Below are 26,077 nucleotides of genomic sequence, written 5' to 3'. Positions count from 1 at the left end.
TTGTCTGGTCTTTAATGGCCAACCACCTCAAATGAACAGTCTAAATTGGGGATGTCATTATTGTTACCCTTAACGGGCTAGATCCTTTAACCCATGACAGTCCAGTTAATTTACCTTCATAACGAAGACTGGTTCTCATTTCCAAACCAAAAGCAGTTTTATTCCCTCTGATATCCCACTGTTCCCAATGCTTGAAATGCTTCTCAATCTAGTTATCAGGTAGGTGAAATGGTGAACACACAATCTCAAGCAGGTCTGTTTACCCGTTATGTGGCCTCTGATGCCTTAAGTGGCTTCACGCGACTTGAGGTGAGGGTTCAACCTGGAAGTGCGATCAAACGGCAATGTAAAGGACTGCAGATCACAACACTATTAACCTGCGATCTGATAGAGCCCAGTTTTTTGGAGTCCTTGTGAGGGTCTTATAATTCTTGTAACATTCCCAGCATCCACTTGGGTTTCAGTTGTATGTATTTATTTTCTCTTTCCTCTTGGTGGAGGCTGGTGTACGTTGTAGATGCGTGAACAGGAAGTCATGGCTCAGGGCCGCAGGGCGTGTTTCCTGACAGCCGCTTGGCGCTTAGGCCAGCTGTTCAGGAAAGGAGTGAGCTGCGGATGAGCACAGCACCACTCCTGGGTGTGAAACATTTCATCCTGAGTGTTGTGAGGTTCATCTTCTATCTGTGAATCACTGTGACTTTCCCACATCTGGCTTGAGATACTCTGATTAATTGCGGAATATGACTTGTGATGAGTTTCTCTTGTTCTTGAATAGTTTACTTGACGTCTTTGTCCAAGGGGACTTCTGATCGACAGAAGGAACTGTGAAACAGTGCAAGGCTGTATATTAAATAAAAACCTACACATAAATAAAACCCTAAAACAAATGAGAAGTACACTTGTGTAGTGGGAACCGGGAACTAAAAATGCCACAAGTTTCTTAATCGTATGTCTCTCAAGGGTCGATTTGCACTGTACTGGAGATCACAGGCTGGATTTGAGTTAAACGAGCAGAAAAATAAATAAAATGCATTTAATCTAAAGTTCTCGGACTGTACTTGATGTAAATGAGCAGCAAGTGATTGTTTGGCCTCTTGAATCCTTTAACCATTAACACAAGTGTCATGTCAACCTAAGTTTGGAAGGCATACAGAAAAGGCTTTTTGCTTCTCTTGGTCCTTGTGTGAAATCCCCTTTTATCACATTTGATGTGAAAGCTGAAAAGGTTCAGAGATGCAGTGATGGTGTCTCAGCATGGGCCTTGGGTTACTAGGCTGTCCTCTGTGTTTCAGTGATCTAACGTTCTCTCCTCCTCTGTCTGCAGGTCAGGAAGACTACGATAGGTTACGACCCCTGAGCTATCCTCAGACGGATGTGTTTTTAGTCTGTTTCTCTGTCGTTTCACCTTCTTCATTTGAAAACGTTAAAGAAAAGGTTGGTCAGTTTTCTTGTGATGCTTCTCCCTTCCTAGGTCTTGAATCACTGCTACTGCTGTCCTGGACTATGGACTTTGAACAAAAATACTCGTTATTAAATGGATAATAAATTTATCGGAGGCTTGCCATCTTTTACATCCATGGGTATTTCATTATATACCCATTTGCTTGGCACACATTTATGTTGATGCCTGTGTGTTTAATTTACCAAAAGTCTTTCTAATGTACATTTAAAAGTTCACCTTATAGTTTTTCAAAGTTGAAGACCTTTTAATTTGAATAGCTCCAGTTCTTTCATTAAAGCACACTTTCTGTCCAGTCCCGTTACATCGTCCATTTTGCTGATATACAGTCCAGTTACTTTGAAAGGACAGATGGACCAGCCTTACGTCAGCGTAGTGGAAACTCGACTGTCAGTATTGATCTGCTGAATGTATAATTTAGTAGTGGGATGGCATACAGGCAATCCAATTCTAAATGGAGGGCTTAGATTTTTAAGTTTCATTGAACAGATGTGACTCCAGAATGTAATAATGGGACACTTTCACTAAGCCCATGTCCTTATTTTAATTGTAACAGTGGGTACCTGAGATCACTCATCACTGTCCAAAGACTCCATTCCTGCTGGTGGGGACGCAGATCGACTTGCGGGACGACCCCTCGACAATCGAGAAGCTCGCCAAGAACAAACAGAAGCCCATCACCCCTGAGACGGCCGAAAAGCTGGCCCGCGACCTGAAGGCGGTGAAGTACGTGGAGTGCTCCGCTCTCACACAGGTACGACAGCCCGGCGGGCGGGGGGGGGTGGCACCCTGAAGGGCCTTGTGGGGGTGATGGCCGCTGTGTCAGTCAGGACTGCATGAGCGAGACATGGTCAGCACTTCACCAGCGGCTGGGAGAGGGAGAGGTAGAGAGGAGCAGCGAGCCTCGGACGAGCTTGGAGGCAGACTGGAAGTAGGGATGGAAAATCTGCTTCACAGTGTGTGAGGATTTCAGCTCGAATTGGCACAAGCACTAAAGGCATTACTGCGCGTCTGAACTTAATAACCATTTGTAATCTGGGATCTTTTCCTTTCTGTGAGCTACAGCTATACCCGTGTGAAATGCGTCTGCTCCCAGTCCCTCACACTGGGGCATCATCAGCCTCCCAGTGTTCCTCCTTTGGAAACTTCCCCAAAAAATATCCAGTTAGATTTTGAAGTGTGCTCCATTTGAGATTGCCTTTTAAATCACTCCAGTTTTGGGTCACATCGATGCAACTGAAACAGGTTGTTCAGGTGTTAAGTCTCAGCAGTGCCTGTGGTTGGAGATTGGGGGGGGGTCCACCCTGCTCAGACTCCATTGTGTAGGAGGAAAAACTTTTCTGTGGGTTCTCTCTCTCTCTCTCTCTCTCTCTCTCTCCTATGATTCGTCGGAAGGTGAGTGGAAGTATTTTTAATTTCAGTGTATTTTTAAAAGCAAAGTTGACTGTCTTCACAGCTGCTGCACATGGGTTTTATTTTATCACCTTAATGCCTTGTGACATTTTTGTGTTAAAGAAAAAAACTTGAAACATGCAAGAACAAGAAAGTGGAGCCTGACTTGGCACTAATTTGCACAGAGACACGGGTTAAGACATTTGATGGTTAGAAAATGAAAGGTATTCTCTTCTTTGTAATGCTTAGTCCCACTTCGAAATGCCTGGCCCGTTCATCTGTACCTGGATGGATTCTTTTATTTTCTTGTGGAAGAGACTGAGCTTCAGCGATGAACTGGTGGTGTTTTCACGCAACAACTTGTCCTTTTCTGCTACAGAAATGTATTACAACTGTCCAATCGCAGGGTTTGATTTAGCTTCAAGCCCCCCCTTTGAATCTGTAAGTGCTGCGTGCTGAACTGTAATTGGTGCAGCCAAAAACAATTACTGAAGCGCAGCTTTTGACCCATCGAGAAGGGATGGCCAAAGTGCTGTACCTGGCTGTTTTGTAAGCCCTTTAGTGTACAGTACCAGTTCAATCTACAGGTTTCCAGTTTTGCTTATTAGTTTTCCTGACTTTACAGGACCAATAGCTGCTACCCATTTAACAGCTGGTAGTAATTGTGACGATTTTATAAGCAGCCTTTTTATTCAGCTGTGGAACTGTCTTTTTGAAAATTGCATCTATTATTTTATAGACTGTTGCTTAGAAGACTGATATCAGAAGTAAATTCATATAGAGCTCAAATTGGCACACCATACAGTGGATGTACAGAGCTGTCTAATGTTGTGTAACTGCTGTAATACCTACTGCTGTCATGCAACATAGGTGTGGACTCGATTCCTGCAGGAAATGAGCAAGTGCTCAGTTTTCAATTCTCAGAACTGAATGGGAGGGGAAGGGAATTACCAGAAAGCTCTAATATGGGGTGGGGGGGGAAGAAATCTGTCAGGAAAGAAAGATTTCTATGTTCTAATCCTGGGAAGTCTCATCATTGTGTGAATCCAGTGCTTTGCCTTGCAAGTTCTTTCACTAGAGACTGGCAGGATTTAGTGACCAGGAAGACCTTTTTCCTGCAGTCTGACTGTGTTATTCCCCCAGAATACCCAGAATTTAAAGCTTGATACTTTGTGCCTGCCGCACTGCCACACTGTGCACGTTTGTGTCTTGGCCTCTGTCATCACAGTGGACAAGTTGATCAACAAAAAATTGACAATAAAAATGAACACTGTACTGTCTGAAGTGCTGCAGTTTTCGCTCTTGAACGAGGCCGTTCTAAAAGAAACCACTCCTTCCTTTACTGTATCTCACCCAGTTTATTAACTCATGAGCTGGACATTTCACAAATAATTGGAACCATCAAAAACTTTAATTATTTCCTCACCTTGGTTGCTACAACTTTGAGGGGTAATAAAGATCTGTAATGCTTTGATCTGATCATCTTTGGGAATTGTTCTCATTAACCAGTCATTGCTAACTGACTTTTGTGCAAATGCAGCTCTTGTGCAAATCCCTGTACTGGTCTGTCAATGTATGTTTTCCATCTTGAGGCCAGTTCCTCTTGTAACCAAAGAGCACTGTGACTGCTGTGAAACCATGTTGATAACACTTGACTTCTGAGAGACGAATATATCTGCTCCATTCACGTTTACAGAATGTACTTGGTGTCTTGAGTTCAGAATGATCTTGGGAATTGATTTATTTTATAACGGCCTCCTCCGAGTGATCGAGAAGTGGTGCGAGGCTCACCTGGGGAATCGGGCCTCCAGCAGGCAATAGGCTGGGCTGTTTAAAAGTGAGCCGTGCTGTTTGAACACGTGCTGCCTTACAGAAGGTTTTGAGGACTTGCTGTGTGGGCTGAATAACTGGGTGTTGCCATTGATTGCTCTGTCTGGCAATCTGTTTCTTTACGTAATTGCAGGAAATTGAAGCTGGTGAAGAGATCTAGGGAAAAAAATAATACTCTCAAAATAGTACCTGGCTCCAGCACTGACCGAGTTTGTGTCAATCCAAATGTGGCTTATTTCACGGACTAAATGTGTTGCAGTTAAATTGAAGTGGGTGCCATTTAACTGCGTTTAATTTCCCATAGTTTGTTAATGTTGGATTTTAAATTGAGGCGAACGTGGAGGGATGCCCAGAAAGACTTGTAAAGCGCATTGGAAAAATAATTTAGAATTGATCTAATTATACACTTAACTATTAATATAATTGTCATTATTATACACATTAATGGGGTAAGGTATTCAAATTAATAAACAATCTCTAATTTGGTTAACTGCCAATCAGTATCGCAATAAAGACGATGGCCAGTCACTTCACTGGACCAGTGTGTGTAAACGGGTGGCGTACTGTGACCATTCAGTTCGTACACAGCATCATTAGCAGTGTGTGTCACACAAACTGGGGCTCTAAGTGCTTCATAGTCCTAGAGCCACGCTTTACCCAGTGTAGGTATAATGCTAATGGAGAGAAGCAAACTCCTTTGTAATTCAGGATTAAAGATCAGATCACTGTGCTACACATGAGGATTAAGATCATTGCTCTGCTCCCACCATTAAATAAACTTCACATCCAGCTTATAAATGCTTCTGATCAAGCAGGAGACTGTGCTACAGTGGCTCGACTAACCCTGCGCTCCAGCCCCATCAGAGTGAGCATCGCCCTCGCGTCTCCAGTGTTGAGTCTCGTAGGAATCCTTGAGGTATCAATTGCGCTGTGTTTTCGTAGCACGATCTGTAGTTTTGGTTTTCCAGTGACTGGCCAGCCTTGATCAACAAGTCACTGTGGCCAAGATACAATATTTTCACCTCCTCTTTAAACAATAAAATGACTAATTCATGCCTCTGTGTTTGTCACATCTTGTAGCACAGTAGCCAGCCTGTTAGCTACTTATTTGTCTCGCTTCCTGCTAACCTGTTTAAACCTCTTTCTCTGAGCCGTGGTGGCAGTTTTCTATCCTTCCTCTGGGCCGCACTGCCGATTTAGCCCTTGACCTCCCTGCCCACATGTCTCTGCTCCCAGTTATTCAGGCCCTCGGCAGGGATCTCATGTGCTTTGCTTTCTAACCTGTGTGCGCTGACTGCTAACCTTGATGCTATTCTCTTTCCCTCCCCCTCTGTCTTTGTAGAGAGGTCTGAAGAATGTATTTGATGAAGCTATCCTAGCTGCCCTTGAACCGCCTGAAACTCAGCGAAAACGGAAGTGCTGTATATTCTAAAAAAAAACTTTCTCCCTCCCCCCCCTCCCTTGTTCGCTGCTTCCTTGTTCCCTCTTCTACTGTAAAAATGTCTCTGCGTCCAATAAACACTCAGCTACCACATTTTAAAATTCCTGGTATCCTCAATTGAAATATCTTGCTTTCTGTAACTGTGCTTTTTATTTTTATTTTTCCTCTCTTCCCTTTTCTTTTTTGGCCCTTATTCTAAGGACTGATACCCCCATTCTTGAATCACGTGCGATACAAGGATGTTATTGTGTATTCACCCAATTGAGAACACCTTCTCTACATCAGTGCTTTCTTGCTCTTTGGTCTAAAGAAGGTGTCTGTGGCCATTCTTGGAGTTTAGTTTTAGTTTTTTTTTTTTTTTTTTAAATAAAACAAACAAAAAATGCTTTATATGATGTTCTAAGTGGTTAGTGTATTATTTTTGGCAGGACTCAAAAGATAAAAACCAAAACTTCTGTTTTTGGATTTTCTCCTGCAGCTGAATGCATTGTGAAGTAAGACTGATTTTAAGATATTTTCCATTCCTTATGTCAGTGTATTATATAATTTTTTTTTTTTTTTGTACTATTACTAATGTATTATAGGATATTCGTTCTATACTGAGCAGACCGTGGCTATGGTTTGCCAGCAGACAATGACGATGTTGGTGTCACATGAGATCTTGAATGAAAAACCCAATATAAACTTGTGAAATGATGTGTGAACTGAATAAAGGAAAACTGAAATTGCCAACCTGTTCCTGTCCCATCTCTTGCTTTCTTGATGAACTGGCAAATTAGTGTTCACCCCCCTCCCGTCAGCCCTGTCCATGCGCTCCATTGTGAAGACCACTGGTGTCTTCCAAGCCATTTTAAAAATAGTTTGCTCTCTGTGTTCATGTTATCAATGCTAGAAACCTGCTGAGGACAACTTCTCGATCTGTGATGTAGCGAGGACATGGCCTTAGCTTTTAGCCTGTACATTTGGTCCTTCTGGACTTGCATAAAGAGGGCAAAGCAGTCTGTTCAAAATGGTACCTGAAATCGGTGTACAGTGCATAACTTTTACCATGTAGTTTTGATGCTTCCGATGAGCTGTTCTGGTGAGGAATGGGAGTTCCCCAAGGTTGTGAACACACTAAAGCGCTGGGGATGGAAAATGGGGTGGCTTTTTTGGTGTCACTGGGTCACCGATCGAGGCACCATTAGCCACAGACTCCAAACAATCAAAAAACCGCAGCCGTCACCTGACGAGTTAAGTCTCCGTAAGCGGGCTGTGCGTATGGAATGCTTACACTGGCTGACACTCATGCCTTCCGTCCTTCTATAGAACACAAAAAAAAATGGAAAGAGCGGATTGAAGTTTAATCCCAACTGGCATAAATATTAAACATCAAAGTCGAAAAAGCAACGTGAGCAAAAGCTTGGGCTTACATGTCTGTGTGTAAAGAAGTTTTATTTCCCATTGTGTGGATGTTCTCATTTTCTTGTCGTTTTATGTATTTATTTATATATGAATATATAAATGAGGTTTGGGTATGCTTTTAGTGTATTCCATCCCCCACCTTATCCCTCTCCCCGCTTTTCGTTTGAATCCCACAGCCTGTGTCTACCCGTGTGCTCTGCACCTCCACTTTCTTGTTCAGTGTGTGTTTAATTTGGCAACGTTCACATTCCTCGTCTAATTTCATTTCCAGCATGCATTTTGTTTCCTTGAAATATATTGGTTGCTGTTTTTAGTTTTTATTCAGTGTTAGTCCAAGCATGCATCTGATCCAGCGTCCTGCCATTTACAAACAGGAAACCCCAGTGCATGCATAGAAGAACTGTCCTGGTCAGCATTGTATTTTATGGTATCAGAACCATTTCTTGCAGATAAGAAAATAAGTGCACATGCTCTGGTCTTTATCTTGTACTTTTAGTTCAAAATTATCAAATTTATATTAATGTATAGGTATAGAGCTAGACTATTAATGTTTTCTGTTATTTGCGTGTCTGGCCAACACAACACTAGTTTTCTGGATCAGTCCTGAAGGCCGAGCCACTGTGTGCTGGTTTGTGTTCCAACAGATCTGTTACTCAATAAATGTTATTTCTCAAGCAGGCTTTTAGAAAACTTTCACATTTTAGTTTTACAGTTGATAACTTACTTATTACTTACTTACTTACTAATTTACTCTAAAGAATGTCTCCATAGAACATTTCCGAGTCTGGAGAGAAGTTAGTTTAATCGGACCAATTAAGGAGCCAATAGCTGGGCTGGGACCAAAACCCTCCAGGAGTGGAGTCTGGCACCCCTGCTCTGTTTATTTACACTGACGCACTGTAAATTCCCACATCCGCTGGTACACTCCCGCTGTCTGGGAATGGGTGTGATGCTGAGGGGTACATGTGAAAGCCTGGTTTTGAACCCATTTCCAGTGGTTTTCTCTGTGCAACTCCCTGCATTCAGAGACTCCAGTATCTCGCTTTGAGATCAGATGCTGAGCTGGTATAGCCAGCGGTCTTCAGTTTCAATATAATCTCCTTCTCTGCCAACCGTAAGGCTTCTGCAGTCGCACTGGCAGTAATGGATGCAATACGAGAGTGAACTACCATTGCAGGCTGTTGAGTGTCTGTGCCCTTGTGGTTGGAAGTGGCTGTAACATGCTGAGGATTTCCACACGCCTTCAACAGGCACATGACACGGTGTTGACACGCTACGTCAGTGACACACAGAAGGTGTGCTAATATTCCCTAGTGTTAGGATGAAAACTTGCCATTAGATGAGGGAAGAACTTTTTTCATATTACTTCAGACTCTTTAAATGCAATTGAAAATATGTGGAGCATTGAAAAAGTGTTTAAACAGTCCAGACTGATATCTGGCTGATAACCCTTTATAATCAAAGCTATTCTGTGGAGAAGGGGCTCCATTAAGAACAGTTTTATCCTGGGGGAAAATGCAAACCTGATTCCTCCACCTTCATAAACTCAGTCTCCATGCCTCACATCTTCCTCGTTTATTTTGCTCTTCTTGTTTGTGAAAGTGAAATGAGTCCCAGCCTGTTTCTCCCGCTCTCTGCTTTCAGAAAGGACTGAAGAATGTATTTGACGAAGCCATTTTGGCCGCCCTGGAGCCGCCGGAGCCGAAGAAGAGACGCAAGTGTAGGCTGCTATGAACGGATGGCCCTCTCTCTTCGCCCCTCCTCTGCTCGGGCTGACCGTCAGCTTTGTACTCGAAAGCAATGTTTGGAAAAAAAAAAAAAAAAAAAAAAAAAAACCAAGTCAGATTTTATTCTGCAATAAAGATGTAAGAGAGATTACCCTGCAGGCACAACAGTGGGTTGGAAAAAAAATGATTAAAGTGAACCTTTTTGTGACTGTTCCCTTTTATTGTAACATTGTAGTAGACTTTTTTTATGATTTATATTCTCCGAATCCTGTACTTTTTTTTGTTATTATAATTATTATTTTAAAGATTTGCTGCAGTGATTCATTTGTAACGTTTCAGTAATGGGGGGGCGGGGGGATTTAATTGTGATCCTAAGTGCCACATTGGAATGCCCAGCGATAACTATGTCGAGATTACTTCAGTTCTTTCTTTTAAAGGACGAGAGACGATCGCCCCAGTAATAGGAACTGTGAGAAATGGCCGATCGATCGTGCTTTTTACGATTAGAAACATTTAATTTGACAGCTCTGCAAAATGTGGTCAATGCCACTGCACTGGCACTGCATGAGCTCTCCTTTTTAAACCTTTTTTAAATGCCGAATGGTTGGGGGGGAAGAAAAAAATAATACTCCCAAGTGGTCCTCCCCTGCCGACACGGCAAGCCGCTTGTGTGTGGGGGGTCGGTGTCGCCCACCCCAGACAGACGGGCGCGGTTGCCGCAGCTCGGCAGTTTTCTTACTGTATCATTTTAATGAAGTGCATGGAAATGGTTTGTGGATGGCAAATGTCTTTATTTTTATTTTGGTCGACAAACTTTTGTCGACGTTTGCGACATTAACAAAATAACTTAAATCTTTTCCTTTGAGTGTTGAAGTGGCGGGGGGTGGGGGGGATGGGATACTCCAGGCGGGGAGAAACAGTGTTAGCCGAACAAGAGGTATTCTAATGTGGTGCCATGGACCAATTAGACACTTATCAGACCTTGTCTTGATGCATGTGGGCGGCCGTGCCGGTTCCTCTGGCTAGATTAATCTTAATAATTGTAAGCTGGTTAAGTTGCTGTTGTAGACTCCAGTGTTATGCGTTTTTACCAAAACCTTTTGTTTTTTTTGTTTTTCCCATTTTTATAAAGGAACGTTTCACATTTTCACCAACTAGATCTTATAACCTTACTGGTGTGGAACCAAATGCTTTTGTCTGATGTCTCGGTTCTTTGTATATGCATTCTTTTCAAAATATTAAACTTATACCTTAATTGCCCACATTTTTTATTTATTCATCTGCATTTCCATCAATGTGGTCTCTTCATAACTAGACAAGTTGTTCTAGATTAGAACAAAACAAAAACAAAAAACAGACCTTTGAAATGTGGATCAGTAAATCAATGTAACCCAATTTATAGAGGCCAAATTGGTATTGATATTGGTATTGATCCAGTGTGGGTTTGTTACATGAGTGATTTTGTTCTGTTAAAAAAACTAAATGCATCCATTCTATTATACACTGCTTGGTCAGTGATTTTAACAAACACAAGTACTGTCCTGAAAGGTACAAATAGAGATGTTAATCCTTTACCTTCTGAAGTTTTCCTTCAGACTGAGGCACAAGCACAATTCCAATGGTAGGAAGTCATTCAGCCCATCCATTCACTAGGATCTGGCTCATCCAGTGATGCCTGAAAACTACCCAAAATCATTCCCCAAAATGCACAGAACTGATCGGGGGGGGCTTTTCTGCCACACAGTGTTGAGCTCTAATTAGGATGACTTTCTGAGGTGAAAAGTAAAGAAGGTGTATGCATCTCTGGGCCTTGTTGCCGACCTGCTAGATGAAGGTCGCGGAGGCATTCAGAGGGAAGGAGACATGACTGGACAGACAGATGGGTGAGTTAAAGGGAATCCCCCATCAGATTCCCCTCTTCATTTCCTGCCAATTATTCTAATGTGTAACCTTTTGTTATAAAAGCGGTTCTGATTTTGCAGTAGCTGACGGACTGGGTGCTCTGTGTCAGTGAGAGACGTCACCGCGGCTGTTTTGCCGACGATACACCAGTCGATGGTTATTGACCGGTGAGGGCATGTGACCGTCCCCCCCGGCCCTCATGTGGACCTCCAACGGACGCCACATTTCCTGCTGCGGTCGTTTGTTTACAAGCCATCAATAATGGGTACAAGAAAAAATAATAATAATAACACTGCCTTCCTCTTATTGGACACTGGCAGCTCCTAGACGTGAGCAGTATTGGGTTCTCTCTCTTTTGGCAATACTTGTGGCAGGTACACAACTTTAGGTGAGCGTATCATCTTAATTAGTGTGCAATTGCTTCGGCCCGCACTCTTCAGACAGCAGCTGCAGTGAATGACTGATGGCCTCGTCTGTGTCGACTCCGCACTCTGACATCGTCTCAGAAGATGTGACGTCATGTTCCCTGGCCCTTTCACTTCCCCTGCTGACCTCTCCTATGATTCATTGTGTAAACGGAGGCTGTGGGTACTTCTCATTTTCAGAATATTCTCAAGGATATTTTAGGGCTTAATAGCTGATGCATTTAAGTCACTAATTGACACACCAGACCAAACCTTAACTTCTAAATCAAGACCCGATAAGGGAAACGTTTTTTTACTTTGCCGTTTTGGCCGTAGGTCTTGAACGTTTTTATTTGTTATTCCTCTTGGCCTTAAACCAATAGTGGTGATGAATGTGGATCGTTGTATAACTGTAATGTTAATGAACAGTCAATGGCTAAAATAAACTGCTCAAATACAGAACAACAAATACAATACTGACCTATCCTCTGGCCCGCAGTGTGGGTGAGAGGCAATTTAGCAATTTCACTCAATGCTGTTTAACAACCAACTGAGGGAAGAAAAAATTACTAATTTACATTTTCCTGGAGACCGAGTTTTATTTGATGGTATCTCAACTCAGACTTCCTTAATTAACTTTTAAACAGAGAAAAAACAGAACCTGACGCCATCTTGACTGTTACTGCTGGTGATCAAAACGTACAATATCAACCCGTCGATGCTTTGCCTCAGATTTAAGGTACAGGCTGTGAAGGGGTGACTCACTGCAGGACGAGGTCATGTGCGAGTGCAGGGTTCTCACACGCACAGGGAGGTGCTGGGGCCGCTGTCTGCGTGGCCCATGGGGGGTATAGGGTGAGACGGGCTAATCAGCACAGAGCCCTGACTCCCCTGAAAAGCTCAGCATTTCCCAGGATGCACTTCAGATTGAGACTCGACTGGAGGAGGGAGAAGGACAGACAGAGAGCTGGAGTGACTAGTGTATAAGATCCAAATGACGACTTGAACATGGACAAGCTCCGCCCCTGAACCAGAATTGCAAATGGTAATAGTAATTTAATGCATATACAGACATTACTCGTCTTTTATAATATCTTTATAATGCCTCTCTTGCTTACTGACAATTTCAGTTAGCAAGAACCATATTATTAGAACCATCCCATGAGATCAACCGTGTTGGACTGACGTCAGCTGTATTTCATCTTCTGGGTCTGATGATTGTTACCTGCATCGGCATCTACTCTGTGCCAGCCGAGCGCCTTGTGTACCATTGTGAATGTCTTGAGCCACACACACACGCTTCTGTCTCTCACTGTGTGAGGCAGGGCAGAACTACAGCTGCCCTGGTTAAACACACAAAGAGCTGCACTGTTGATGTAATATTGAAGCGAGCCAGACAGAGAGCGACAGAGAGAAGGACAACCCAGCCTTGTTGAGTGTGTGTGTGTATGAAGACAGTCATAACATGACACAAACTGAATTGCACGGAGAGGCAGAAACGCACTGATACCACCCCTCCCTCCCCTACAACCACGCACTCACAGATTGTTTCCAGGCTTTTTGGTCAGGACAGAAATATGCGTAATATTTTGGGAAAGGAAGTGTAAAAGTTGAGATCTGGGGCATCCATCATGGGGTTCAGGTGGGGGGGCTACAGTCCAAACAGTGCTGGTTCCAATCCCAACTGTGAGCACTGACAGATGGTTAATGATAGATGATTCCAGGGGATAATACTGAACAAACTCACTGATCCTGGAAACAAGGGGACAAAATGCCATCCAGAAAGGAGGTAACTTTAACTGTAGCAGAAGGAAAAGAAAAATTATCTCCTAACAACGAGACAATGTTAAGCCGCCCCACTGAAGCAGCAGGTGCTCAGCAGACACGGGTTCAACAGAGACTCCGTCACTGACCTGCAGTCAGATGGCATGACCGCCCTTGTGCCAGTCTCCCCACCATGCTGTGCCACTCACTGCCCATGTCTTTGCCAGCCTACCCAGAGGTGTATAAAGCAATAGAAGGCAGAGAATAGGGGGGAAGGTGAGACAAAAAGAGGAAGGAGAGGAAGAAAAAGAAGCTGAGATAAGGATGCAGGGGCGGGGCAGGAGCGAGTGAGAAAGATTACCAAGAAAATTAGGCAAACGCACTCCTGCATTGAACAACAGCTGCTCGTTCCAAACAAGGTGGCTGTGAAGACCAAACACGCAGATTCCATTTTATTTAAGATCAACAGAGGGAGATGGAGAAAAATAAATCGGTATTTGGCATAGAAGAAGGCACCTTTATTTTGGGGACACAGGTAAACCCCCCACTGCTCCAAAACTAAAAAAATAACTGCTGATGTTCTTCCTAAATTAACAAATAAAAAATCTACCCCATCAAGGTCTTGATCTCTTTTGAGGGGAAAAAAACTGGTGGAAATCTAACACGGTGTATTCCGAATTCGGTCCACAGAGAGAGGTTACCTGCCTCTGCCAACCCAGTGTTCACAGAACTGGAGCAGATCAAGAGGACAACACAGAGGACACAGCGATGAGTGAGAGAGGGAGCGAAAAGAGAGAATAAGAGAGACGGAGGTAGATCAGCAAAGAGGAAGAAACACATGCCCATTATTTTATGTATCTATATTTAAAATAACAACTGACCCACCCTGGCAGAAATGAGAAACTGTACTGGAGGGCTAGGGTTGAGAATGAAGCGCAAGTCTTTTGTTTTTTAAAGATCCTATACAGAGAGAAACACACGGACAGTAGGGTAAGCCTGCGGAATCCCAGCTGAAGACGCTGCTGCTGTGGCCTAAACAGGGTCCTCTGCCACAACGCTCCACTGAAACCCACTGCATCGCTGGATTCCTTCGTACGTTGCTTTGGATGACGGCATTACCCCAGTAATGACAGAGACAGGGTTACAGGGAAACTGCAGATGAGATGTTTATTCTCCTGGATGTAACACTATTCTAAACCCCCCAAAAGTCTCAAACACACACACATTGGACACACTTATGAAACCGGTAACCTTCAGGTTCAAACCCTAATATCACACACACTGTTCTAGGCCTTGTAAGTTAAAAACTGTGTTTTAAACTTATGCTTCTAAACTAATTGTATATCCTTCAGAATCCTTATGCTTAACTTTTTTGGGGGCATAAATGTCCGGTTTAACAGACCCAGATTAGCACTAGTCTTGGACTACCCAATCACAATCTTATGTTTAAGGAGAGTAGTCCAAGATTACTACTACTTATTGAGCAATGTGAGACCAGCTGTGAATGCCAGAGGAACACTTGGCACCACCTAGTGGTTGGTCTGCAACATTTTATTCTTGGCATTACTGGAGGAGACGAGACGTATTCTGTGTCGTCTGTACTTTGTTTGGCTGGTGTTTTGTGCAATAATAATATGAATGTCATTCCTGCAATTAAATCTTGCGAGAAACAATCCATCCAGCTTCTAAATACACGAATGTCGTTTTCTAAGATTTGATCAGGAAACACTCAATTTTGATAATAGTGGCCTTTTTTTGGCCACAGACAGTATGTGAAGGCTTTATTTAGAAGTGAACTGTAAATGTCTTCATTGAACACATTGTTAAACTGAAACGGTTCCCGAGGTGTAGAAACTGATTAATGAATGTTGTAAAACATGATGTGACACCTTTGCAGTAACGCAGGGAGAGGGTCTCTTGGCTCTTCAGGTATCTATTCAGGGTGGAAGTGTTCTGGTATTGAAAGCTTTGGGTCATTCCTGCTACTTGGGCTTCGTGGATATTTGTAAGCATTGTATCACACAGGCAGTTTGCATTGCAGTGAAACAGTGGCAACATCATTGGATTAGCATCGACTGCTGTCTTTCCCCAGCAGTGTCCTGTTCTATCATTTCTGCACCTTAACTTTGTGGTCAGCTTCTTTCATATGTAAAGGCGGTCTCTTATAATGAAAACTGGCATGAGTGAGTACTGAGCATGCTGCACTCGCCAGATCCCTTTTAAATGTGTAGCTGTAGATTTGGCAGTCTATAATATCCCTAACTCACGGTCCCATTTTCATAATCTCTCAATACACCAGTAGATGGAACTACGCTACCATAGAAAAATACCAAAATGCAGTATAATAACCAATTATATGACTTAAGTTTGACTTGTGCTGCTGCGTGGCATACACTTCAGAATCTGGAACTCTTTATACATAAAGGTTAAAGGTTAAAAAGATTGAGGGACATTTTCTGGGCCTCATGATGGGGAAAAAAACTATAAAAAAAACACTTTCAAATATTACAAACATGGCTGGTTTCCCGGACCCGAGCTGCTGTGGGTCTGCGATGACTCGCCCTGAAGCACCGACTCCACTAGCTTTACTATCAGTTTGATTATGTGTTTTATAGTGTTAGAGTATACATATCAGATAGATAGCACTCTATTATACGAGTCCATCATATAAGCACCTTTTAAAATGTAAAAAGTAAAGCTTCAGCACGAGCTCCCTCGGGTGCATGGGTTACGTCACCGGTGAGGGGATGACGTCACAGCGGGGTAAAAGACACGGCAACGAGTCAAAATAAACGAACAGACTCCACTGTGACAACACGCCTCATTTCAACTCTTAAAACTACTGTTTTCTCTTCTGCAAACTAACATTTAATGATTGTTTTTAACATCCGCTTTCTACTTCATTTTCCTGATTTTAATAGATACTATGCACTTGAAATTACTTTTAAAATAGCGTTATATCATAACCAAATTATGAAATGTATTATTTATAATCCCAATATGATCGGTTTGCACTCCCTCACCCGCCTGAGCTTGACCGGCCGCCACGTCCTCCGGGCTCCGGGCTCACGGTCCCGCGATTTTCCTCTTTCTCAGCCAGTGCAGACGAGGGATCGCAACAGTGCGCGTTTTTTAACTGAATTACGTTTGTTCTTATTGCAAACAGTCTCCCCGCCGATACATCGTCTCTATTTTTGGAAAGTAAAGCAGCATTTTGTTAATGGAGATTATAATGAGCACCACGGTAAAGCGCGGCGGCTGACGACGACTGAACAAATCCGGCCAATCAACTCCCCCCCCCCGTTATCCAGGAAGTGACGACACGACACATCCGCGCTGTGACGTGCTGAAGCTTGACATCCGCTAGTGGGTACGTTTTCATTTGTACCTTTTTAAATGTTGCTAATATGATGTACTCGATCTGGAAGAGAGGTATCCATCCATCCTAAAACACCATAACACCGTAAAACACACCAAGCAGTGATTTTAGAGCTAGTGGGAGCTGCGCTTTAAACTCTGTATCTGCACTAAACATCCCACAGCAAGGTGACATGTCTGCACTTTCAGCATTAACACATATAGAAAAAGTAGATGTCAGCTTTTTTGGTCCATAAAAGTGCTTCACTCTTATAATGATCATCAGACATGAACAGTAGAAAGTGAGGAGCTGTTGTAAAAGCAGTGCAGTGTGTGCAGACGCTCCAGGCTGCACTGGGCACTGTGTGTTTGGTGTAAGTTGTGTTGCCCTGTCTGTGTACAAAGTGCCTCACAGGCCGGGTAACATTAGACACTCACTGTGGCCCTGTCATGCACAGTGTACTGTTTAAGAAGAAAGCATTACTTTGAAATGACTGCAATCTCAGAGTAACATTGTGTCAGATGAAGAGTGGAGATACTTCAGACTACAACTATAATTCCCACTGCTTTCAGTCCTGCCCGTTTCCTTCGCACAACCAGGACACTTCAATCTGAGGTCCTTCTCTTCCCCTGTCTTACACTGTTAATGCAGCGCTACAGCAAAAGCACACCATGAAATATTAGAAAAATAACATTCTTCAACTTTAATTAAACATCCAGTTTTTTAAATGTAGGCCTATCAAATGTATTTTTTTTTTTTATATGAACTGGGGGAGCAGTTGATGAATTACTGAGCGAATTAAAACGCACGCAAAATAACCCATAATTTCTGGGTGTAATCAATGTGGGATCTGATTCTACAGCTGGAAGAGCCATCTATCTTGTGAAGAGAATTTTATGGTCAGCAAAGTGGATTTTGTTCAACACGGAAAGCGTTGTGCTTGTTGCCAAGATAAGGCCATGATTCTCTTGTGCTGCCATAAATGTCAGACAGAAAACAGGAGGTGGGCTGATGGTAGGGAGGTGGGGGGGTTAGGCTTCAAAGTTGAACTGCAGTGAAATTAATCCTGTAAAGCCCTTCAATTGTTCCTTGATTTAAATCCCTGACTATAGGCCTCTGCCAGTTCAGCGAAGCCCCAGCTGTATGTGTTTGTGGCATTGTTGTGTGCCTAGGTGGCAGATTCAGGTAAATGTCCAGCGTTTTCCTGCGGTTTGCGTATCTCAGGCCCTGGTAGCTGTTCTCCTGCTGTGAACACACTGGGGACACACAAACTAATCTGTAGGTGCATCATCTGCTGCAATTGCTGTAAGAATTGAGATCACCATAAAATGTGTGTGCGTGTGTATATATCTATATAGACATGCCTGTTCAGACTATACTTGTAATAAAGCAGCCTAATCTCCTGGGCTTCTCAGAACTCTTGCTATTTTGCACTTTAATTAACTATGCTTCCTTATGCTCCTGCATATTTATGTATTGTTGGCACTATGCCCCCTCCTTTCTCCTTTAGCACATACCTAGGACTTAACTGTATTATGTCTGCACTTATTAGCTCATTGCTCTCGGATGTATACTTTCTGTATTTTGTACTGGTGGAACTAGGAGGTAAACAAATCTGATCTCTCATGGGCAAAGTAATGGTTCTCATAAGTATTAAAGTACTTCATTATACTTGGATTTATCCATGTTTGTTCGTTCAGTGTGAACAATGATCTCGTGTGTACTTATCCAGCAGAGAGTTCACAGACAGACAGGGATCCAATTGTTAATTCTTGCAGAACAAACCTGGCTTTCTATGTGAAGCACTTTGACACAGCTTGTGTATGAACCCTACGATGTGCGTGTCAATCGTATTTCAGTGTACGTCTAAAGAGATGCAAAGGCACAGCCACGACATGCGAAGGCAGGGCCGGACCGCAGCCTGTCAACTTTTGGATGAGCGCCGTCATTTTCATGACACGAATCCGTGCCGTGCAGTGCGTGACTGAGCGCGTGTCTTGGAAGTGCATTATCCCAGTTTGGTGACTTGTCGCGTGCATCGGAGCTGCTCTGCTTCTGCCAGCAGAGGAGGCCGCCGAGTTATAGCTCGCTGGGCAGGCGTGAAATTCCTGGGCCTCTCTGGCGGTCCAGAACAGCAGCGGCACACATGGGCTTTGCATGCAGCCCAGGAGGAGAGGCGCGGCGATCGTGACAAGAGCGTGAAGTCGTGACGGGTTGGGCCCGAGAACGAGGAAGGTGGCAGGAGACGCTGAGAAAGGACAGGCTGGCGTCCAAGTCCGATGGCTCTGGCAGCCAAGATTCATATTTCCCAAACCGCTCGCAAGACCACAGTGGAAAATAGATTTTGATCTCACACGACACTCCAGTTAAATGCATTTTCACAAGGGAGGGGAGGTTGTGTTAAAATGACAACACGCATTAATATCAATGAGCTGTTTGCCTTTGAGAAACTTCAGTAAAAACTAAAAGTGGACTCTATGGTAAACACACTGCAGAGTCTTTCTTTATCAGTGGTGGTAAAATAACACAACTCTGTTACAATTTTAGGGACAAATTGTGTAACTTTTTTGTGTTCAAAAAGTGTCTGACAGCAGTTCACTTCAGCGTTCTGTCCATTGCATCTAAAGACCATGATCTCATCAATCTGTCTGAGAGAAAATCCTGGAGGCCTGAAGACCACCTGCAGTTTAGGTGCCAGAAAGTTAGCAGGTCGGCATCCTTTTCAATTCTGGGTTGACTAATGTAGATCTGGAAAACAGGAGAATATGACCAAATAAGACAGTGTCCAATCGAGAGGAGGCCATTCGCCCCATCGTGCTCATTTGGTGTCCATTAATAACTAAGTGATCCAAGGATCCTATCCAGTCTATTTTTAAATTGTTGCTTCAACCACATTGCTGGGGAGTTTGTTCCAGATTGGGACGCCTCTCTGTATTCAGTTAACTATGGGACTTGTGTGATGTAGTTAGACTACGTGTATCCCTCCGCAGGGCAGTAAATGAGTATCTCATGTATTTCAACTCCGGTAGGACCTTACTCTGTTGGATCAGACAGGTCTGATTTTCTGAAGCTGCTTCTTGTATGAAGGTGACAATGCTGCTGTAATCGTCACTCAGCCAAATTGTTCCTGTTTGCAGTGGGATAACTTGTGTTTTTATTCAGAAAAAATACAAATGCATGAAAAAGGCATTTGAATGGATCAGTTATATGGTAATTGAATGGCACTGCATTGATCAAGAACAGGAATTATTAGTGTGTGATTTGAATGGTGTTGTAACCCAGGCATTCCTCCTTCATTTACATTAGAAATACGATGGACATCATCAGATCTGTAATTGGGATCAGCTCTACTAGAAACTGGTAATTTCAGTAAAGACTGACAGAAAGACTGATGTTAAATCCTGCCTTGTGAGGTGCACTTTATTTTGTAATAAGAGTTCTGTAATGTCAGACCCTTACATTTTTCTTTGAGATCTATACTTGGTACTGGAGGAGAGATTGGAGAGGAGTGGAGGGAAGCAAATCTGAGGGAGAGGAAGCAGGGGAGGGTAGGGGAGGCAGAGAGAAATACATTTTCTTCCCATGCAGAGAATGGGAGATTCCACTGGGAGACCCCTCACTCCATAAATCTTCACTTTTGTTGTCCTTTGAAGCCAGATCTAATAGTCAGGGCTTTTCCGGAAAACAGTGCTGCGTGTTTTCGTTACTGTATTAAAACCCAGATCGGTTTTGTCTTCGTTGCCTCCTTTATCGGGTTGTCATCGAGTTCCCCTCCCCAGCGCAGACGGATCCCAGGGACGTGCTGTTAGACTTTAATTGTGCGTGGGAGGATGAGGAATAGTGAGGAAATGACCTTGCCATCGCAGCATTTCACCAAAACGTTGCTTAACAATTTAATACACAAGGAGGGTTTATTTATGTCTGCCCAGTTGCTATATTACATAGACATGTCCAGATGAGTGGATAGAGCATGGAATTCAACCCATGGGATAAACAAGACAAGAGACATAACACTATTCAAGCCATGACATTTATTAAATTAAATACAATCCCGCACATTTTAAATGGAACAAGACCTTTCGGACCAATCATTGAATACATTGTCCTAGAGCACAACAGTATTGTATTTTTAAAGATGTATTAAAATAAGCTTACAGCTGTGACTGCTGCAGCAGCTACATGTTTATATCCTAAGGCTTTTGTTGGTTTTTGCATATATATGTGTTTTTGTTTTTCAAAAATTGAATGCTCAAAAGACAGCCATAACTTAATAGTTCATAGTTATTAATATTTCACATGGGTTTTCACCCCCATACTCCATTACAATAAAATAAAGTTTTCATAAGCCTCTACATTAATATTCAATTGCATATTGGCATTCGTTACAGAACTGGAAACGCAGCATTCACAGCAAATCTAATACAGAAACTGTTTCATCGAACGGCTCCAATCTACTCGTGATTAAAAAAGCCAATCTTCAAAACCTAATTTTCCTTCTACTGCCAAAAATGGGAAACACACGCACACTTCAGTATAAATACACAACCTGCCAACAGCACTTGTTTGTTTGATAAAATGTATTTTTGGCTTACAAAACCCATGTTCTAAAATCAAAATTGAGCCAATTAAAAAGACTGGAACAGAAACCAGGAATACATCTAAGGGAATGGGAAATGGAATATGAAATGAAAAAAATAAACTGAACCTAATGAACACAACATAATGTGATCTTGAGTTTACAGTTGATTTACACTACAGGTTGACCTTGACATTTGTAGTTCACTTCTCTCTCACACATATGTTACTTTTAATTCAGAACGCACGGTCAATAATGTGAACTAAACTGCAGGTTACATTTTGATGATTCCAGACCAACAGACTTTGAAAAACAAAACTTATGATTTGCTTAAAAGATCAAAGCCAACTAGCAGACTAGCAGCTTCTCATGACGAAATCTAAAGGATTGGTTAATGCATTAGACACACACGTCATTTGATAATGTTACAAACTTTACTCAAAAATGACACCTCTGGTAATTCTGAATTTGGTATTTTGTAAATTGTGGCCAAAACACAACAAACACACAGGAGAGAATACCTTGGCCTAATTACATTATAATGAGACCTGGATACAGGACAGGTCAATCTAAATGGTATAAAAACGAATACAATGCCATTAATACTTTATGATTACCATTATGCCACTTTTACCATTAAATGTAAACAAAGAATACATTTCACTTCATAGCACCAGTCTGTTTTTTTTTTTTAATTCTTCTAATACAAATCTAACCCTAATCTAACACTCTGAAACAGTGACACCATATGTGTCCATAATGACCAGTAGATTTCAGACTGTAGCACGTCTTCAGCCACTGAGCATTCACTCGTTTCAGTCTTATCCAGCAGACAGATTTCTCTGCAGGGTTACATGAAGGAAACGAGATTCTCTGTGGCACAGGTCAGGGCCACACTGGTCTGCTGACAGGTCTGAACTGGAACCAGAAGCACGTTCACCTCTGAGGTTGTTATCTGTACTTAGTCCTTGGTATGTTCTTCCAGTAGGTCAACTAATTGAGTAATACTAGCTCAGCCCTTCCTGTGTGTAAGACACGCCAATGAGGTGGAAATTATTATTGGTTTTCTTCCCCCAAACCCGAGCATCATATAGGCTTCCAAATGTGTGTAGCAGGAATATTAACCCAGACTCGGTCACAAGAAGATTTAGAAAGATTGTGAACTTCATACTTTAGGGGAATTAGCCTTTTTGTTTTTATGCCCTTAATGGAACAGCTGCTTTGATTGAGTTTGGGTGCTGGACGTTGACTTGATCCTTCTCTTCCGTTATAATCGTGACCCCTGGCGCCCCTCACTCTGCCTGCGATTGCATCTGCTTGCAGAAGGCTTCGAACTGCTGCTGCTCCAGTTCTGTCATCACCTTGTTCAGGGCGTAGATCTGGAGACACGTGCAGAAAATACAAGATGTTTTAGTTTATCTGAACAGAACACACTGAATGTGTTCTTCGGCAGTGCGATCAGTTTCATGTTTTACAAGCTACAGTCTCGCTTATACAGCACAAGGACCTGGATGTTATCAGTTACTTACTTTAATATGATTAGACTTTACAAGATATTGTTAATTAGCCATTTGAACTAGAGACTGAAATCTGTACAACAGATCCAACTGGTGATGAATGCTTCCTATATATAGATCTGCCAGCATTGACCTCAGGCAAGTTTTTGATCAGTGAAAATGTGTAATAGCTTTGTATTTGCAGTGTGTCTTTAAAGCACAATTCATTCATTATTCATGATAGTAATAATTTATAATGTAAGCTTGTGAAAGTTGAGTGAATGTCAGAGAAAATGTTTCAATAGCTCTGCATTGTAACAGATAAGACATCACACTGGTCTGAGGGAGAGATTCACGACTGCCTCTAAAGATGCAGTAATACTTCAATGTCTGCACCTCCGCTCTCTGCCGCTGCTTCAGCTCCTGCTGAGCGGATCTCTGCCGGGCCTTGTCCGCTCGGTTCGGCGTCTCCTTCTGCTTCTGTTTGTCTTTTCGGCAGGCCGGCTCCATGATGGCTGTCCTTCACAACTGAGACAGGAGCTCAACAATTATGTGATCAGCAAATACCTCGACTAGATCTTTCATACAGGTAGCACATACTGGGGGTAACTCAGGAGTTTTGCCCCAGCAGAACTTCCCTACAGACAATTGAAACACTACTGTAAATATCTACCAGCCTCTGTAGTCTTACGGTTTATATGTAAGTAAACTAATACATGTTATTCTACAATCATACAATGGTCTGTAATTTTTGTAATGACTGAAGTGCCAGTAGTCAGAGCTTTGTGGCCAACAGGAAACATACCCTCACTGACCTTGCTTAACTTATCTTTGAGATGAACCCAGATGAACCAAAAAGTGAATGTTTGTTTATTATAGGTGCCAAACAATGCAATCTGTGTGTTATAGAATATTAGCCTGCTTGTCTAAATACGTTACAGAAAAAGACACAGTGTAGCGATGTTACAGCGTGACGTCAGCGGAGAGATGTCCTGAGGGCAGTCCGGCAGCTTTTCAACATGGAGACACATATGTACAGACCATCTCTAAACCTCAACCCGCACATGTCTCTTAGCTCGGCTGTTTTCCCAAAATCCCCCTGACACCAGCGCTTCACACGTTTTACTTTAGTTGTGGTTTCTTAGTCTTTAGCTTGTCGACCCTGTAAGAGACACGCCTCTCAATCCGGTTGTCTCCAATTACATTTGTGCAAAAACAACATTGTATTCCTGATGTGCACAAAACACATCTCTGTGCTCATAATTCAGATCAAAATCATATTTTACTTTATAAAACACCTCGATACAAACTGCTGTCACACTGTACATTCATTTAACCGATTTGCCAACATGTTTATAATCATTTTACAACCGGTAAAGTTTCCAAAGGAGACAACATTCACATGTACTTTGTAGCATGTTGCCCTCCCTGTAAAATACAATTTTAATACAGTATGAGATTTAAAACAAGATCGTGATGTTTAAAATGAATTAGTTGGGATAGATGACAACTATGATAGCTATAGCGTTATGGCACATGAAACGAAATCTCTGCAAATAAACCACTTTCTTTACACAGTTTCTCATTTTACAGTCATTCAACTTCTAGCTGATTGTGTTAAGTTGAGTCTGAGTGACCGTGGAATCGGCAACAATGTCAAGTCACATACATACACGTCATGCACACGCGTAGACAATCTGAGCATCATACATGTGTAATAAAAACGTTACCGTCCGGCAAAGCGCTGCACTGTGATCCTCCTCAGCTGTAACAATGAAGTTTCACCCGGACTGTACGAGTCGGCCGTGTGCTGCACTTCCGGGTGTAACACCTGTGGAGTTCCGGTGCGGTTCCGCGAAGGTAGCGCGCACTTCCGGTGTAACAGGCCGGTTCCGGTGTGTCGCTCGACTCCATCTGACCGAGTTCCGCTCCGGGGAAAGGAGCATTTCTCACCCAGCTGCTGGGGATTTGCTCGATTTGTCCAGAATATTTTCGACATTGTCTTATTTAAGTCTGTTAAACGTTTCATAGTTGTATATATCTGGATAATGCACATTTAAAATTCAGTACCATTAATTCCTTTTTTTATTTTCTATGATAACGTGACATTTGATACATTTGCCTTATGATGATAAAATAAAAATAAAATGTCTGTATAGATTGTTACGTGGACCCTTCTAATTTGCAGATTTTTAGTGTTCATTATTCTATTATAGAAATGTATTCCTCGTCTTGCAGACAGACGAAAACGATTGACACACAAGCCCGTTCATCTGTCATCGTTTGTTATTTTTATATTATGGCTCTTAACTCTGGATAGTTGAAATATCTGTGGCATTGACTCTTTCTTTGGGGGAACACCTGCATATTGTATAACAGAAATATCACATCTAATTGATATGTATCTGATTGTGATCACAAGAGGGCGCCAGAGCCACACGTTGTTAAAGCAGAATGACATTAAAGCAGCGCTGACGATTTGTGAAATGTGGGAGCCAGGAGCTATTGATTAAGGAAATGTAAGGAGTGCAGTTCAGTTGTATGATGAAAAACCTGAACAAAAAGGAAACATAACAATAGGGTAATGCCAATTACAAAGTACAAACCAGTACAATCAGACCATTATTTGCTAAAGTTGGTCTGAACATTAAATATATACTGTAGATCTGATTTAGACGTCATCATCACAACAGAGAGCTCTGATGTTTTTTTTTATTGTGTATCAGCCTGTTTAGGCCAGTAAATCCTCTTGATCTGGTATTGGTGTCTTTGACTGCTCCGTTTATTCACTGTACTGCAATTTACACATTAAATATTTATGTTTGGGAGCATAGTTTATGTTAGATATAAACAGCTAATCCCTGATGGATGGCTCCTCACTGCCCGTAGTGCACATGTGGACATTAGTTGTTTGTTAACATTGCCACAAAATATTTACCAAGTACACTAATTCATGTCCCCCCACTTTCTTTAATGATTTCCATTGCTTTCCTAATGTCCTAACGCTTTGCTGTACTATGTGCTTCACAGTGCTCATGCTGTGAGACCTCACATTTTAAGTTATACCATGGTGTGTGAAAACACTTCTGTAGTCCAAAACATCTGTGTTTTGCTATTTCTAAATATTCCCAGCAAATATGGGTTTGGCAGCCAATGGTGCAGTCCTTATCAACATGTCGGACTCATGAGGTTTAACTAATTAACGGACTCCTGAGATTCTCTGTTTATGTCGAGTGAATTGAGTTCTGGTCATCTGAGACGATTCACCTTGTTTGTTCACTATTCAGGCATGATATATTTCCTTTCCTATTTTGCTGTATCATG

At 42.3% G+C, this 26,077-nt stretch overlaps 2 protein-coding genes across 5 annotated transcripts in view; one reads left to right on the top strand and one right to left on the bottom strand.

The window, feature by feature from the left end:
- The window catches only part of cdc42 (cell division cycle 42), a 28,919-nt gene extending 18,406 nt beyond the window's left edge, over positions 1-10,513 (top strand). For 2 of the 3 annotated variants that reach the window (XM_066691446.1, XM_066691447.1), the window contains exons 4-6: positions 1,325-1,434; positions 2,016-2,213; positions 9,171-10,513. In XM_066691446.1, coding sequence (XP_066547543.1) covers positions 1,325-1,434; positions 2,016-2,213; positions 9,171-9,260 — 398 coding nt within the window. In that variant the 3' untranslated portion in view covers positions 9,261-10,513. Of the gene's footprint in view, positions 1-1,324; positions 1,435-2,015; positions 2,214-6,023; positions 6,855-9,170 lie in introns of those variants that run through there. The other variant, XM_066691448.1, reaches the window with a different exon arrangement.
- A 10,179-nt stretch (positions 10,514-20,692) lies between these two features.
- On the bottom strand, positions 20,693-24,593 carry svbp (small vasohibin binding protein). Of its 2 annotated transcripts, none has more exons than XM_066690904.1 (3): positions 24,484-24,593; positions 23,150-23,281; positions 20,693-22,636 (listed from the first exon to the last, which is right to left on the bottom strand). In XM_066690904.1, exons 2-3 carry the CDS (start codon positions 23,261-23,263, stop codon positions 22,550-22,552), a joined length of 201 nt encoding a protein of 66 aa, XP_066547001.1. In that variant the 5' UTR covers positions 23,264-23,281; positions 24,484-24,593; the 3' UTR covers positions 20,693-22,549. The 2 variants fall into 2 exon arrangements, with proteins under 2 accessions (XP_066547001.1, XP_066547002.1); XM_066690905.1 differs by having other exon boundaries at positions 24,464-24,586.
- Positions 24,594-26,077: the final 1,484 nt, after the last annotated feature.

Source organism: Amia ocellicauda, chromosome 18 (genome assembly GCF_036373705.1).
Source record: "Amia ocellicauda isolate fAmiCal2 chromosome 18, fAmiCal2.hap1, whole genome shotgun sequence".
Lineage (NCBI taxonomy): Eukaryota > Metazoa > Chordata > Actinopteri > Amiiformes > Amiidae > Amia > Amia ocellicauda.
The sequence above is the reverse complement of the archived record's forward strand: the minus strand, read 5'-3'. Positions and strand labels throughout refer to the sequence as shown.